This window comes from Mchenga conophoros, linkage group LG14 (genome assembly GCF_057382185.1).
Source record: "Mchenga conophoros isolate Kocher_MC1m ecotype Shallow Benthic linkage group LG14, M_conophoros_male_GT1.1, whole genome shotgun sequence".
Lineage (NCBI taxonomy): Eukaryota > Metazoa > Chordata > Actinopteri > Cichliformes > Cichlidae > Mchenga > Mchenga conophoros.
Window position 1 is genome coordinate 8,527,744 of NC_140539.1, and position 17,377 is coordinate 8,545,120.

At 41.5% G+C, this 17,377-nt stretch overlaps 1 protein-coding gene across 2 annotated transcripts in view; it reads right to left on the reverse strand.

Moving 5' to 3' along the window:
* Nucleotides 1-384: 384 nt before the first annotated feature.
* The window catches only part of pxylp1 (2-phosphoxylose phosphatase 1), a 35,538-nt gene continuing 18,545 nt past the window's right edge, over nt 385-17,377 (reverse strand). The window contains exons 1-5 of one of the 2 annotated variants that reach the window (XM_085245041.1): nt 13,103-13,238; nt 10,955-11,143; nt 9,419-9,545; nt 2,326-2,465; nt 385-2,215 (exon numbers count right to left, since the gene is read on the reverse strand). In XM_085245041.1, the coding sequence (XP_085101167.1) occupies nt 1,188-2,215; nt 2,326-2,465; nt 9,419-9,545; nt 10,955-11,143; nt 13,103-13,148 (1,530 nt within the window). In that variant the 5' untranslated portion in view covers nt 13,149-13,238 and the 3' untranslated portion in view covers nt 385-1,187. Of the gene's footprint in view, nt 2,216-2,325; nt 2,466-9,418; nt 9,546-10,954; nt 11,144-13,102; nt 13,239-17,377 lie in introns of those variants that run through there. The other variant, XM_085245040.1, reaches the window with a different exon arrangement.

Sequence of the window (17,377 nt, forward strand, 5' to 3'; positions counted from 1 at the left end):
TATGCTTGAAGATAATTCAAGTTATCAGTCAGAAAGTTGGACCTGAGGGAGCCATTTCAACAGAATAATGATCCTAAACAACAGAAAATCCACCAAGTAATGGGCCGAGAAGTGGAAATCCAGGGTGTTGAAATGGCTTAGTCAAAATCAGAGACAGTATTTTTTTTTTTTAAAAAGAGTGAGTTGAAATGGAAGATGGTGGTAGAAGGATCAGCTAACACCTAAAGCAAGACATTTTTACAAGGGTGACAAAACAGGTGTATGAAACGACATCTGTTGATATTCTTGCAGAAATGTTTTTAACGACTTTTAATATAACTGGGTACATTTTAGATGCAATGATTTTATATCATCGCTTTACAAAAAATCACCAGTAAGACAAAGTAAGATTAGAAACAGCTTTTATTTGTTTATTCAGTATTTAAAATCCAAACCAAATGGGTCATAGCTGAAAAAAAAAAAAAAACACTAAGAACAGAGCATTAAAACATGACGGCATTTATTTTACTGTTTTACAGTAACGTACGTCTGTTCGGAAAAATGTTTATTAGACTCAGTAGAAAGACCAAAATGAGAAGAGGGGCGTGATTACTAATAGCACCAAACTGTCACTATTAGAGTATCGCAAACAATTTGAATGAAGCCAAGAATAAAAAGACACACGGCAACGTGTGAGAATGTTACTGCTAAAAACAAAGCCTGCTGCAAAGATTAAATGTTAAAACAAAACTTGGTCATCTTGAGTTCTACAGCTCAAACTGGCCCAAAGTTTTGACTGAAATACATTATTATACACAAAATATTCCCATCATAGTATTTCCAGCTTCAATATTCCTCTTTCTTACAGGCATTTGGAAATAATGAAATGTTGCAGTTTCAAGTTGTCATGGAATGTTGGAATAAAGTGGCTGAGTGCTGTTCAACTTCCCTTGAATTGTTTGTGTTGTACAGATAGAGTCGAGAACAGATCTTTATAAAATGATCGTACGCTTGTAGAAAGGTTATAAAGTGAAGGTCATGTTGTGTGTGATTGTGTCACACTTCATGCTCAGAAATGTAAAAGGACTATGTTATAAAATGTGGAGACACTACGAGCAGAGTAAGAGTACACCGTCTTCAAAAACATTCTAAATGAAAGTACAACCATCTGCCATCAAGCTTTACTCAGTCGCCCTCCTCTCAGTCTGTCAACCAGGGCGCCTGTAGCAGGCCTCCTTGTAGGAGGTGGCATTGACAACGCTGAACATGTCTCTCCTAACAAAAGACAGGAAATTTTTCAGAGGGCAGAGAGGCTGGCTGACGTGGCGGTCGTGTGGGCGACAGAAGGAGGTGTGAAATGTCACGTCCTCGCCGTTGTACAGCACCCGGATGAATGTTTCGCCGTATTTGGCCTTTGACTTCTCACCTTTTCCACCTCTCTTTTTTACTTGGCCTTGTATCATCGAGGGACTTTTCCACAGTTCAAAGACAATTCTTGCTGCAAACCTTGGGAACCGGGCTTCTTCGAGACCCAGGGCACTTAGCAATGGAGCCACTGTGACATCATGGGCTGAAGAGAGAGTGAAGACCTCCTCGCCCCCGGAACGAGGCTCACGACCAGCCTCGATGCTCTTAGCGATCCGCTCCATCTTGGCGGCGGTTCGGTTGAGGTAGGGATACATCGCCAGGATGGCGTATTTGTGGTACAGCCCCGCTCTCCTCCGGTGCACCTCATCGTCCAGCTGCTGCCGTCGGATCACGGCAAACTGTTCCATAGTCAGGCATCCGCCGGCGCCACTATCCCCTATGGGAACACATGGGAACGAAAGGCCATGGCACAGGTGGCACAGCAGGGAGTCTATGGGGTTTGCAGCTCGGAGCTGCCGAGTGGGAAGACCCAAAGTTCGTGCCATATCCATGTAAGTTCTCTCCAGTTCAGTATCGGCCGCTCTGAGCTGATACTGCCTCCTCTGCTCCTCCTCCAGGTACCTGTTCCTGGCAGGGCAGTCGCAGGCCGAGCTGCAGAACAGCGTGCTCCACTGGTGACGCACGGTCAGCTTCGTCCAATCAAAGTCCGGAAGGAAACCGTAGAGGAAGGCCAGCCCGCTCTGAAGAGTGCGACTCTTCCCTGTGGTCTCCACCCAGATCTGACGGGGCGCCCAATCAGAAGGGAAGAGACTGTGTTGTTTGTAGGCGTGGTGGAGGAGCTGCCCATTGCGAAGGTGCTGCACCACACCTGGACAACGATGGGAAAATGAAACGTGGCATGAATGATGTAGAATAAATTATGTGAGTACTCAACACATAACAATGTCTGTAAGAGTTCGGTTCAACTGCTCTTGTCACCTGTCTGCGTGAGTTCTCCCATCTCACAGGCACTGTGGCTGGGCAGACGAGGAACCGAGCCCAGAGGTGACTCCCAGTGGCCGCGACCCCCCAGGCCCATGTGATGGATGAAGGGGTCCAGCAGGGGGTGGGAGGGTTTCCTGAGGGTTAGTAGAAAAGACAAGAGGAGTTAAAGATGTAATCCATGGTCTCATGTTCACATAACACAGACTTAAGCCTCCGTTGCTGCTCAGGTGGATGTGGTTTCCCCACACAGCTGAAATACGTGACAGTTTAAAAGCTGCTCTTTGTTTCTGAACGGAGATCAGCTTTTTGATCTTAAAGACATCGTTAAATTGATCAGAAGTGTCACAGTTGACAAATGATGATAAATGAGTTTAAATCATTTAAAATGACTTAAAAAGTCCAATTACAATATTTCAAACTAATCATAATATTTTCAATCATAAGTGACTTCAATGTAACATCTAAATAACCAAGCAGAGCTTCATTCTCAGCAACTCTACACAATACCCGAATCAAGTTCAGTAAAGGGTGACAAACAGAGTATTTGAATGCGATTAATTGTTTCAAATAGTTCTGTTTATAGGTACTTTCGGCTGCTGCCACAAGGGGTCGCCACAGTGGGCAGTGCTGCATGTTTGGATGCCCTTCCTGACACAGCCCCACAGGGGATTTGTGTCTCCAGCTGGAACTGAACCAACAACCTTCCACTTACCAAGCAAATGTGTACAGCAATATTTGTGAGGACAGATTAATTAAACTGTGCTCAATCTTAAACATTTACTCAGCGTTTTCTTACTAAAGCTGCTTTAATGTACACACTTTCTTTCTTTCTTTCTTCTTTCTTTAAAAAAAAAAAGTCATCCAGTAGATCCACACATGGAATAACCTTTAGCTCATGTCATTACACCATATAACGCAGCATTGCAAAGGCAAACATTAACTCTCTAAACTGCTTCTAACCTTTCAACAGAACTTCCTGTTCATATTTCAGCTTTAACCATTGGCAGGCAGCTGTGTGACCCCTGAGTGTCTAACCTTTTTGCTAACATGATGCTTGCTCATTTTAATCCTGCTAATAATACAAATTAATACAAATACTCCCTTTTAAATCTTAATGGAAAATCTGACTTACATAATGAATTGTTTATAAAATCCTCAAGGTTAATAAATTAGTAGGAATAATACAATAACTAAAGAAAGGTATTAATATAATAATGCTTTTTCCCCCTCAAAACATGAAACACTCGTAAAGCTGAAACATCCATCATTGTTCTCTTTATCAAATTCACAGTCACAGGGTCTCCCTCAGGTGTCATGGGACAAAAAGTTAAGTACACTCTGGACAGGTTGCCAGTCTACCACAGGACCAACACACATCTACGGCTAATTTAGAATCACCAGTTAACCTAACGCGTCTTTGGACTGTGGGAGTCTCCCTGTGGACCGGAGAGAACCAAAGCTGCCATAAGGAGAACATGCAGACTCCACACAGATGGTCCCAGAGGGCCAGTGAATTCAGACCATGGACCTTCTTGGTGTGCAGTAAAGCTAAAACAGCAAGCCAATGCATCACTTAAGTCTATGTATTGAGGCTTTGCAGTAATTTTTATGAAGCCTGCTAGTATTATCCATCCTCTTACACTTATTCAAGTCAGATCCACACCATGGACAGACTCCCACACAGGGCCAACAGAGAGACAGACAACCATTCACACTCACATTCACACCTAACCCCACTAACTGCATGTTAGGAACCTAGAGTACCCGGAGAGAGCCCACTCAGAAACGGGGAACAAATGCAAACTCCACACAGAAAGGATGGTGGATTCAAACCAGGCCCTTCTCACTGCCTTGCCAGTATTATGTTTGCATTATATTTAAAAAATAATAAAATAAAATGTACAGCGCGCTTCCAAAATGTGAGGATGTTTTTGTATTATACAATTTCCATAATCTTATAACATCACACTGGGGTATGAAAAAATTATGAAATTGTCATTTGCCATCTTAGAAATCTTAACAAAGCTGATAAGATAACCTGTAATGAAAATAATCATCAGTCGCAGCATGTGGTGCCACTCCCCACATTCACCACCAGGTGTCTCTCCAGCACAACACTGCTCTGCAGCAGCAGCACTGTTCAATATGTGTGGGAGGCAATACGGGAAATGGAGATATAAAAAGATGAAAGAATTTGTTGCCTTGGGAGAAATGCACACATGTACACACGCACAAAGCCTAACACCCACTCGAGCACGCATACAAGCACGCACAAACACGTAGGGATGAGGGCAGCGAGAGGAGCAATCCAAATTGTAGTAGATTAGAGATGATTGAAGATTACAGTTCAATATAACAAATCTGAGGGAGCTGCAGTTCAGCTCACTCAGATTAAAACGGGTCATGCGCACATACACAGTTTCCATAGTGATTACATACTGGTTCGGGAATGAGCAGTTTTAGAAAAAAACAAAAAAACAACACGCACACAGAGCCGTCATTACCCTTAAATCATGCCTGTGATTGTGACGCAGCTCTACAGCTAGCAGCTACATTACAAAGGACAATTGCATGATGACAATGGGTAGTTTGTGCTTTTTATGCCAAAACAAAGGCTTCACAGCACTAAACTCTTAGTTTTTTAATCATTATTGCCTTTTCCTATCATGCTGCATCAGCAGCTGTTGTCACCATTTAACCAAACCTTTCTCTGCATTATCACAAGTTAATACTCCCTTAAACGACACTGAATATGTGCTATTCAGTGCCCACAAGTGCTCCAGTTCGGTGCCATCAACTGATGACTTTGCTTTAGGGAGTTTGAGACAATTCACATTTTAATTGGCTACACTGGGAGACTGGATGTCAGCGGATGGGGACACTAGTGCAGACAAAGAGCCAGCCAGGCTGTCTATTAGGCTGATTGTTGCTAACCAAAGATTACACAGCCCAATTACATTAAGCAGGGATTATTATCACTGAATGGGATGGGGGGAAAGATTAGTGTGGCGGGAGGAAGGGATGGAGAGATGAGGAAAGAAGAGGTAGCATGAGTGGAGGGGGTGGGGTAAATAAAAAAGGGAAAGAGATGGTGTGGTCAAAGCTGGGATGAAAGCAAATCGGATGACTGGTTCAGGGAGACAAAAACCTGGACAAAGACTGCATTGGTAGAAGAAGAAAAAGCAGAAGAAGAAGAGAAGAGATGTTCCCCGATGAAAGAGCTCAGTTAACCACAGACGGAGACAGTGGGTCGACAAGCTGGTGCCAGGGTACACACACAGAGGCGCACACACACAAGGACACACACTGCTGAGCTCTCTGTAAGGATCCTGCCCAGGGCATATGCTAGTTGAGATCCCTGTAATTACATGCTGGTCTAAATAAAAACAGAACTACCTATGTTATTACCAGAATAAACCAAGACATACAACAGACTCACCAAAGCAAGACAAATGCATTTCAGCTGGGTTATGAATCTTTCTGAGATCTACACCTGAAAAGAATTTTGAAGTGGTGACCAAGCAAGCAGCAATGTTTGGGACCGAAGCCAACAAGGAAGTGTCCAACCCCCCTTGAAACAAAGCTGAAGTTTGCTTCACAAGTGGATCATCCCCATGACCTCTTAGGTTAAAAATGCCAAAATTCAGCCATAAAAATGTCATGTTTACAACGTGGTTTTAATTTAAACCATGTTGTAAACGTGAGAAAATGTTAGCGTGACTATGAGTGCGAATGGTTTTCTGTGTCTACGTGTTAGCCCTGCGACAGACTGGCGACCTGTACCCCGCCTCTGGCCCTAAGACAGCTGGGATAGGCTCCAGCGCACCCCGCGACCCTGAAAAGGATAAGCAAATGGATGGATGGAGTATTTATTCATAAATCTTTAACAGATGAGATATTTCAGTTGGGACTAAATAGACTGAGGACTGACACTGAAAACATGGCCATCAAAAATGAAACACACTGTCATGATGGTCATTTAGTTACAGCCAAAAATGAAAAGAGGTGAGTGTTTATACAGAATATTAACGGGGAGATGCAAAATGTGTGGCGACAGAAGAGCAAGTTGATGGTTCAGCTAAATATATATAAGCATTAAAATGCCCCTTATAATGCTGAACTTTGCACAGAACGAGCTATTTCCCCACAAACTAATCCTGCATAAATAAAACTGAGGAAACTCATATTATTGTAGCATTTTAGTGTCTAGACCTTTTAAATAATGCCCACTCTCAATCAAAGGGTTGTTATCAGCAAACTCAGCATGGTTAGGAAACCTGTCCATTCTCAGCTTATCAGGTTTCACATGCTGGACTTTATCATATTCTGTGGTGTTCCTGGGCAGCCTGAGCGGCACCGTGGAATTATGGTCATAAGAGAGAAGCACTGCATCCATAAGAAGTTGTTCCTGGGCCTGTAAAGTGTTGTCACTGGCTGCTATATCACACTGGGCGAAGATAAGAACCAGGCAGTTTTGTGCAGGCTTCTCTGTACATAACTTTACATTTAAAGAGCTTCTATCTCAGTCTGCTGGTATGTATACATGTGTGCATGAAGCTTTTTCTGCTTTTTAGTTGCTCCTCTGTGAATATGTATTTGCAAAGTAGCTTTGATGATTCCGTAGCAAAGAACCAGTCGTCCTGCTTAGAGTGGTCGTGCAGCTCACAAGATCAGAAGGACTAACCATCTGCAATCCAAGACGGTGGAGGTGGAGAAAAATCAAGAGAGATCCACTCAGAGGGGTGTATCTGAATGATACAGAGGGCCTCAAAACAGCAAAACGCACAGCACTGCAGCCAGCAGGGAGAATGTGACGTGATGTAATGAGACGGGAAGAGTCAGGATTAGTCAGGACCAGTTGGTCAGCAGCAAAACAAGAAGAGTGGGGATGCTCTCAGACCGATAAACACGAAGATAATGGGACACTTCTGTGTTGGTAGTAGTATTATAGTACAAGACTGAGTATTGAGACTTTTTACACAATACGCAGTCTTTTGCACATTTCTAATTACACTGTTGTGACTGCACTGTCTTGTGTCTGTATCGCTCTGTTCTGTCTGATGTTGCACCATCTTTGGGGTTTTTTTTGCAATTTTTGAACATTGCACTTTATGTAGTCCTGTGTTGACTGTCTGTTATATGTCATGTGTAGCACCATGGTCACTGTGTACTGTACCACTGCAGACGGTTGGACTAACAATGAACGGAAGTTAGGGTAGTGGTGCAACTTGAGATATTTAGCAAGTTGAGTCTTGAATACAAATAACACTAAATTCTTCCACAGTGAAGGCAGTTCAACACCAAACAACAAGACAACGCATCAAATCCAAAATCTGCTGCTATATGCTAGCTTTGCTATGGGCATGGCCATATTACTAAGTTGATGTGACAGTGCTTTTTAAATATATTTTTACTTTTCTGTCACAACTAGTCATGGATTACTGTTTATGCTCTGCCCGACTCTGCTTAGATCAGCTGGTTGTTGATTTTGTAGAGTTGCCAACAGGGAAGTCCTGCCTCTGAAGAACAAACTCCAATAACCTGGTGGAAGGTGTTTCCTCCATCTCTTCTTTACTCATTTTAAATTTCACTTTAGACACAAATATATAATCAAATAACAAACATTGGCTCATATATGTGGATCTACATATCTTTGTGAATGAATTTATGTGGTAAAAATACAATCCAAGTAGAGAACTACTTTATTAAAGACAAAACAAAAATCTTTGAAAGTCAATATTCAGTAATAAGCACTAAAAACAAATTGCCACTCCGCCTGATGGGAACGCTGTTATTCTGTATCTCATTGTACAACCGTATAGTCACAATAAAGGCATTCTATTCTATTCTATTCCTGCAGGTACTTGATCATAAACCGCCTAAACCAGAGCGACGCTTTATATTTAATAATCAAATGTTCATTGCATATCAGCTGCAACTAACTAATCTGAAATGCAACCCTTTGTTTCAGCCTGAGAGATTGGCATGTGGCCTGCACTGTCCAGATGTGCAGAGCTGATGTTGCTGCTTTAAAGCTTGGTGCAGAATTAAGTTAAGAAGTGACTGAATCTGAAGCCAGGTACACAGCCCAAACACACGACCGGTCACAGAGAATTTATTGACCATATGGTCCAAAATCCCACAGAGTGTGAGTGCACAAAACCCATCTGACCGAATAACAAGAAAAACTGCCATAGCAACGTGCATTTGCAATAACTGAAGTGAACACAACCACACAGAAGCAGACCTCTTCTGAAGCTCAAGCACAGGGGAAAGCTGGCTTTTAATAACTTCCTATCAGGAAGCCTTGTCTAGCCCCCTCTTGACTGAGCTGCAGAGCCGGGAAGAGCAGACGCACTGTAAAGTCTGGAGAATGGAGCATAATGAATAAAGGAAGATAACAATATTAATTTCTGCGTGTGTGTGTGTGTGTGTGTGTGTGTGTGTGTGTGTGTGCTTCCACGCATTTCTATAGGGAGTTTCTGTCCTGCCGCCTGCAATCGCTGGAAAACCAAGCGACTGTCTGGGGTATTCATATGTTTAATGCTTATACAGGTCCTGATTTACCAACTGTGATGCAAATTAATTGCTGTGAGGCTCTTGAACATCACACAAAAAAAAAAATCTAAAGCTGCTTTCTCATTGAGCTCATTTTCTGACAGCTGTTATCTAGCCAGCAGTTTTTGTAGGAGGATATCAAAGCCTGGTTCAGTAATTGGTGTCTCACTCTCACCCACTTCCCATCAGGTCTTCCTGCCAACCATTAGACAAAGGGGGCCAGAGTTCATAGCTGGGAGATTACTGCTAAGGAAGCACTATTCTCCAATCTGGTTTAATTAAAACAGTGGGCACAAAGCCTTCATTTTCACACTGTAGAAACCACTGTAACACTTTAGTTATGCCACTCATGCTCTTGCCCTTCTGTTAAAAGAGTAAAACACCACACTAATCAGCTTCCGCTACACTTTTAGATCAGTCCAGAAAACATTTCTTGAGGTTTATTGTAGCATCATGTTAGAATAAGAATGTGATTAATAAAAAATGCTGCAGGTTGTATTTGTTCATCTAATGGGAAACGTGAGTGTACCTGCTAGTGGACAGGGTGCAGTCAATGGCGGGTCGCTTGGTCCTGGGAATGGAATAAAGCGGATAGCGATCACCATGGCGAATCATCACATGGACAGACAGCAGCTTGTAGTCAGCAGGACTGTGACCTGTCAGAGGAGACCATCTTCAGCAATTTTCCAATGCATGCGGTGGAAAAAGGCACCATTATTCGCCATTATTCTCCCTTTTGTTAGCAGATATCAGATTACTTATCCAAGCATCAAGACTGTGGTTAGATTAGGATGTAGCAGGAATATGATGATAAGAAATTAGAGCAGGTATGTTCATTTCTTTCTATCAACAATTCAATCACTTTACAAAGTGTGACTCTTAGCGACAAGTACATCGAATTATCTCCCGTAGAGTTTCTGGCAATCTCCACAGAGCTGTTTCCCCAACTATCACTGTTGTTTTTGTTACATAGTCCAACATGTACTCATTCTGACACACAAGGGAGAAATATTTTCAGTTTTAAAGTTCTCATAAATTCACTGTTTTAACCTAGTACCAAATTGAAGGCAGAGATAGTTAGCATATAGTGCACTATACAAAAAATATCACAAGATTTGAGACAATTTGAAGCAAAAGTGCTCTGCTCGGGGCATCAACTAAGGCTGGAGTTGGCAGCAACACGAGACACATCAAAGAAATTGGAGCACTGTCTGTGAGTGTATGACTGTGAGTGTAAGTGAGTTATTTAAAAGTCAAATCAGAAGATAGGAGATGCAGGGAAATGAGTGTGTGTCCTTGGGAACATTTCACCACCTTAAAACAAAAAAAACACCACTGCGCATGTTAATAACTTTGGATGCACAGTGTCTGTCAAATCTAGCTTTATGCCACAGATGCTATAAATCAACACAAGTAGCAAAAATACTTTTTATGTTTCCGTAATGGTTGATCCACAAGTATGTGTGGAAAAAAGAAAAATATAAAAAAGAACATTAATTTTTGATTAAGATGCAAAATGACACTTATTTACTTGCATAGCCAAACAGGAAAATCAGTATTTAGTGATTTATTGTCCAGTGTCTGAAACTGTCTAAAAAAATATATGATTATTTATTATTTCTTGTTCTTATGACAGGTGGTCTAATAAATCTAAATGATGAACGTGATTTATTTTCCTCCGGTGAGAGAAACTACCACGCAGTGAATTAGCGGTTGCTTGTGTAACTCATCTCAAGCAGTGCAGAATATTTGTATAATTGCCTCAGGCTAGAAACAGAGCTGTGCTGTAGTGAGATGGAGCTGCAGCATTACAGATGATGCAGTCCAGGAGAAGTGACGTCTCCAAAATTAACACATCCCTCGTGCCCTGACACACTAAAGCTGACATTATTACTAAATTAAGCATTTTTTGTGCTGTCCATCAAATCTGCTTCTGACTCGTGCAAAGAGAGAGCCGGCCTCAACAATATGTCTCTCACATAACCAAACTCACAATCACACACAGCATTAAGGTTTTTTTCAGATTTTGCTTAAATCAGATTTTGTGTCACTGTGCAGGTCTCACCCTCCCAGGCCTGTTCAGTGCGGTTGGGAATGTTGCAGTACCCATAAGCCTCAAATATGGGGTTGGGCTCCTGGGTGTGAGGCTGTGGGAACACTCGCTTTCTGCTCTTCCCCACAGCCACCCCGATACCTCCATCCGCAGCATGGAAAGGGCGCTCCTCCACTATCGGTGTGGTGGGGATCAGGTTCACTGTGGAGAAACAAAGTGGCATGAGAACAGGTAGAAATACAGTATATATATGTTTTTTAAGTTAAAAGTAAAGGTAGAAAGAGAAATGAAAGAATTAGGAAAACTGAAAAACATCAATCTAAAGCATCATAGTGAGCAGCTTCACTGGCTTAGAACTCTAAATAGTACTGTTTTGTCTTCTGCCCAGGGATCAACATGGGACTTTACTATTTCATTAATCTGTGTACAACATTTAAAGTGTTTTCCATAAAACTGGATTCTATTTTTGGCAGTAGCTTACGTGGGTCCCTGCAGGATGTTGTAAAGCCAACTTTATGATATCAATTATGCTCACAACAGTAACCTGGTCCTGCCAGCTGACAGGGAAATATATAGTGCTGAACATGGTGCCATCATGGTACCTTCTTATAATAGTAATAATAATAAGATGGAGTCTAAAACCTGGCAGCACGAGTTTCAAAAGGTTTTCATCTAATGGTAAATAGAGGAGAAAAGTAAAACCACAAAATAATGGAGTAGCAAGACACAGACATCTGAGAAAACCATTTCCATCTCAGTTCATCTCCATGTCAACAGCTCTGTATCCTAAAACCCCCTCACTGCCACCACAGTGTTGCCTAGGCACTGGCTGACCTGTGAACCCGAGGAGAAATGGTCCAAAGAGAGTGGAGCGGCAGTGGGAACTGGAAGGATCATTTAAATGGATCCAACCCTGAAGAAAAAGAGGCTGAACCCACCCCCACCCTCACACACACACACACACACACACACACAATCCAGGCTGGCAAGTCAACTGTGTAAACATTACATCCTGCTGCAGAGAAGAAAAAGAGAGGCCCACTGTCTGCCTCATCATAAAAGACCTAATGAGTTTTCATTTCTCAGAGTGAAATGACTGAAAACAACAACAGAGTGTAAATAATGTTACACAGCGCCGTGTCTCCAGCGGGGCTCATCAAGACCGTACAGTTTGCTCAAATATATACTTCTGTTTGTACTTCACACTAGTATTTACACCTTTTTTATACAGTAACTTCAGATTGCCTTATGCCTGCTTTATATTTTACCATAATGCCTTTAAACCCTGAGAAAGCCCTCTGAATTTCCACTTTATTGAAATGTACTACACAAATGAACTGCCTTGCAGTTTTGCTCCAAGGATCGTGTTTTCCATTTGTTTAACTGCCACATGCATTGTGAGCTGTCTGTGAAAGACTCCATACTTTCTAATGTCCCGCTCTGAAAGGACATTAAATATCCTCATGGCCCATCAATGTAACCATTGTGCATATGTGCAAAATTAAATCTTGCCTATTACCTTAACCCGATTTAAATAATCCTTTAAAGGCATTTATCAATTGGAAAACCCAGACTGTTGCTGCTTCCAGCTATTCAAATGTGAGCTTTGGCTGCTGTTTTTAAAGCGCATGAGCTTTTGCTTTTAGGATCCTTGGTTTTAGAACAAACTGACTCGCAACATCAGTATCTTTTAAATCCCTTTTTTTCTGTTTTACTTTGGTGCATGTGCATTATGAGTTTTCCACTCAGTTAGGTTTAGAAGTAAATATTATCAAAAGGAAAACACAATAGTTCACTCAATAAATATTTAAAAAGTGAGACAAACAGCTCTGCTTTTAGTAAAAGTAGCTGAATGGAGCCATATCTCACATCTCCCTCAGCAGCACAACAATATTATCACACACAATCTGTGCAGCTGATGTACGTAAAGCACAACCTGTCACAGGTGTTTGTCAATGCTTCTTAACAGGTTTGTCATGATAATCCTCGTCTAAGAATTGTAGTACACAAATACTAGAAAAGCTGGTAGACTTTTAGAACATAGAACAAGCAAGAACATCTAAGAACAGTTATTTACCAAGACAAAGCCTGATGTCTTTGTCTTGGTAAATAAAAAATGAAAGTCTTCATGAAAAGTTTTGAATTTGGACATAAACTCACCACAAATGAGAAAAACGACAAGCTCAGCGACACGAGTGGAGAGCATTTTGACGACCGCTCAGTAGCTCGAGGTCTGACTGCACACACTGGAGCTCATTCATTACCATAACTTGTCCTCCTCCACTCACTGTGCCCCATACACTGCTACCCCCCACCACCACCACCACCACCTCCCAGCAACACACACACACACACACACACACACACACACACACACAGTCTGCCTGGACAAACCAAACGTTTGGAGGCCAGTTCAGTCACAGTTGCCTCCACAATGGGGCTTTTGTTACTCCCTGCCCGACACTGTCACGTGCATACACAGAAACGGCAAACAGAGCATTACGCACACGGGACACAACAAATTCATGCAGACATGCTAAATGTGGCTCGATTAACATGCCTTCCAAGTATCCTTCCACCTCCGTCAGACCTGAGAAGAGGGCTACCTGAGTGTTTTCAGCAAAGGTGACAGCATGCAAACATACACGCATCCTGACTCACAAACTCAAAGCTAAACAGTCTGCCCTGTTAATTCTCCCACCTCTGAGTATGTGTGAGGCCATCATTATAAACACGCAGCCTGATTTTTACCTCAAGGCAAACAGGCGGCTCTGCCTCAGAAATGCACACAAACACATCTGTGTCAAGTAGAGCACCGCTGTGATTATGGAAGTATAAAGATACTCAGAGAATGTGGCTTGGCCTCAAATCAAGAAGGTGGGTGCCCACTTATAGTACCCAATTTGAGAGCACACTGTACTGTCAGCACTGCTGTAACCAAAGCCCAGTGGAAAAGATGGAGCAAATATTGACTCATAGTACAGACATAATGAGCAGCTGGAGGCAGCCAGGACTTGTTGCATCCTCACCTTATGTCTAGTGAACGTGAATGGAACAACTCGTGACAGAAAAGCTCATCAAGAATGAAATCATTCACAGCTGGAGGAGGCAGCGCTATGGGGCTTTACAAACAATCCACAGGGACGAAACAGATTAACATCCTCGTGGTTCGCATTTCATTAATCACTAATGGTCAGTGTTACAGCAAAAGCACCCATAAGCTCCTGATTGCCCCCGATATAGATCTGAGTCTTTTAATACCCGGTATCTGGTCGGATTTATTTTGTCATTAGGGTGGCAAAGCAGCTCTTTGGTTAGAATTATTATATAAATGTTAGTGGAAACTGAACCATCTGGAGAAAACAAACAGAAAACATGGAAATGCTAAATCATCGTTAAATGCAAATATGAGTGTTGGGTTTCTACTCCACCTACGGTCTGGTTTAGCTGGCCTTGGGGATGCAAGACCCCAAGGCCAATTATCAAAATCATCAGGATACCTCATTTGATCTCTTACATCCAGCTCTGTCATCTAAGTCCTAGAAAGAGTTCAGGGCTGCAGGACAAAATGCATGTCCATGTCTACAGCATCTATATTAAACATCAATACCAACAACCTAATCAGCTTAGTTTTGTACTTAGGTTATGCCATTATCATGCCATGCACAGCTGCCATGTCCTAGCAACTGAACCACACTGATGATTTGCATGACCGTCACAGTTCAAAAGCTCTAAATGAATCTGTATGGTTAAAAGATTTACCAGAAAAAAAATTAGGCTATGCATGCACAAGACTCTGATTTTTCTGTATTTACAATTTATGATAAAACTCACATGTAATCTATACTACTCACTGAGATTGGACTACTTTGACTTCACAGGACAATAACTGCAGCACCTGTGGCAATTTTTACTCTTCCTTGCTTGACTAAGTGTGTTAACGCTGGGCCAAACAAACAACACCACATGGGCAAAAAGCCCCACAGGTCATAAACCATATGAAACACACAGGTAATGTAAAGCGTGGTAGTCTGTCAGTGTGTTACGCCTATGACAGACTGGCACCGTTCCAGAAGCCTGCATTTGGCAAAATGCATGCTGGGATGCATTTCAGCTCATACATCCTGGCATAAAGTAAGCACTAGAGAAAGCTGATGGATAGAGTGAGGGAATATTCTCAATCTATATTCCAGCTAATATGTCTGAACAGTGCAGACAGTTAGTCTACAACAGGCCACTTTAATAATTAGTGAAGCCATTTAATTTAGTATGCTTGACAGTTGAATAGCTTTGCATTAAAAATGTAGGCCGCACCACAATTTGTCTTTAATGCATATCTATACTACACTAGGTCTATTCGTATCGTGCTCTGCAGTATTTTGAGCTGTTTTGTTGAGGATGAGTAATAGCATCGAAATGTTGGCAGGAAAGGCTGAACATCTTCTCTAAAGTCATATTTTCAATACCCGTCTAAATGTTGTTTGTCATGCATTTGCAGCAAGCTGACTCTTACTCTGAAATCCAATCTCATCAAAATACATCAGCCTGTTTTACTTCAAGCGACTAAACAGCCCCACAGCAAACACTCACAAACACCACATCCGTATGTTCCGTATTTTCTATCCACCCAATGTAATGAATGTTTTTTAAGCGCAACACCTGTATTTGATGGGCTCTTACTATCAGTAAAGGCTAGTCTCAGTTGAGCCTTGTGAGATTATTATATTATCTTATGCCACATTATACCCCTAATTAAAGATTGTGAAATCGTTATGTAGTTTTACGTTGCATTTAACTCTTGACTTAGAAGAAGGTGACAACTATTAGATTTATTAGACCGATTTGTATTACGTTAGACTGCTGATTTATTGTGAATGAATTGCATTGTTTTATGATGCATTACACTGCTGATTTATAAGAAATACTGTTTTCAGAGAATAATGGCCTTATTTGTCTGATTAGAAAAGAACAGAACATACTACACAGGAAGCCATGGTCATAACTTAGGCTCACTGAGAGAGAAAGAATGTGGATGTTTAGGTTTTATGACTTTGGAGGGAGGCTGAAGCTATAAGAATGTGAGAAACTGTCAGACATTTCAAGATCTGGCGGACCCTCCTGTTCGGACGCTTTATGCTCAAAGTGTTGTATGGAATAAAGAGATTGTTGATTGAGTATTTAGACACCGAGTGTTGTTCTTCCTTCAGCCCAAAGATGAAAGAATTGGGGTATTTAACAGCCTATAGAAGAGGGGAGTCAAACGTAAGGCCTGGGGGCCAGAATTGGCCTGACAAGACTGGACTGCTTTGAAAAATGTGAAGGAGGCTCAGATGACCATACTACACCAAAGTAATTAATAAACAATTAAATGACATAAAAGTTCCTGTTTTTTCAGTCTATATTTTATAACACGTATATACTACTATGTTATATTAACACATCACTAGGATTAAATTGCAGAGAAACCTCTGTAGAATGACAGAAAGGGAAGTTTCACTGGGCTGACCCACTTAAGATTAAAGTGGGTAACGTAAAAGCAGTTTGACATTCCTGCTACAGAGGGATGATGCCTACTCTGTCCACGGTCTACCAATGCTGGGAGTTTTGGACACTCGGGTAGGATACACTCTAAGAGAGTGACTTTTGCTGTAACAATTTTTGTACTTTGGCATAAAAAGTCAGCGTCTATATGCCCCCAGACGTCTATAGATACGTTCAGTTACGCACCTTGTGGTCATGTCCGATGACTTCTTTAGAATACATGTTGAAAGCCTATAACCAATTGACAATAATGAATATAAAGGGCAGGTGAACAAGCTGTTATAAAAGGGAAAACTATTCAAAGAGGCTAAAATGTTTCATATACCAGTCTGTTAACTTGCTTTTATTTTTTCTTCTGCGTTAGCTTCATTTTTCAGCTCTGTAGGGCGTCACTTATTGTAAACCAATAACAGAACTGTGTCTAGAATAAGTAGAAGAAAAGTGTGGAATGTGTGTCTTCAGAGATGCCCGTACTGTAAGATATCATCATGTGGATGCAAATGATATGGTCCGAGACTTTAGCTGCATTGTGTTCAGTCATAGTGTAACGTGATATCACAGAGATGGTATCGCTATACAGGCTTCATTCATAAAATGTGTGCAAAAATAGCAGGTGAAGAGAAACTATGGGCAGCTTCTTTACATGATAATAAAAATGACAATGTTGCTAACAGCTGTCTTTGGTCTACTAATAAAAGTGCCAGCTTTACAGATGCTGCTGTTAGTAATGTACAATTACTGACTCCATTACTGATGTTTGTTTTGTTTTTTGTTTTTTTTTGGGGGGGGGGGTTGCATTTCAATTATGATTTCCAGCAGAAGAAAGACTTTTACTTGTTTGCACAGCTTTTCTTACACCACAAAAGTAATGCAACTGTATTCATACAGCCATGA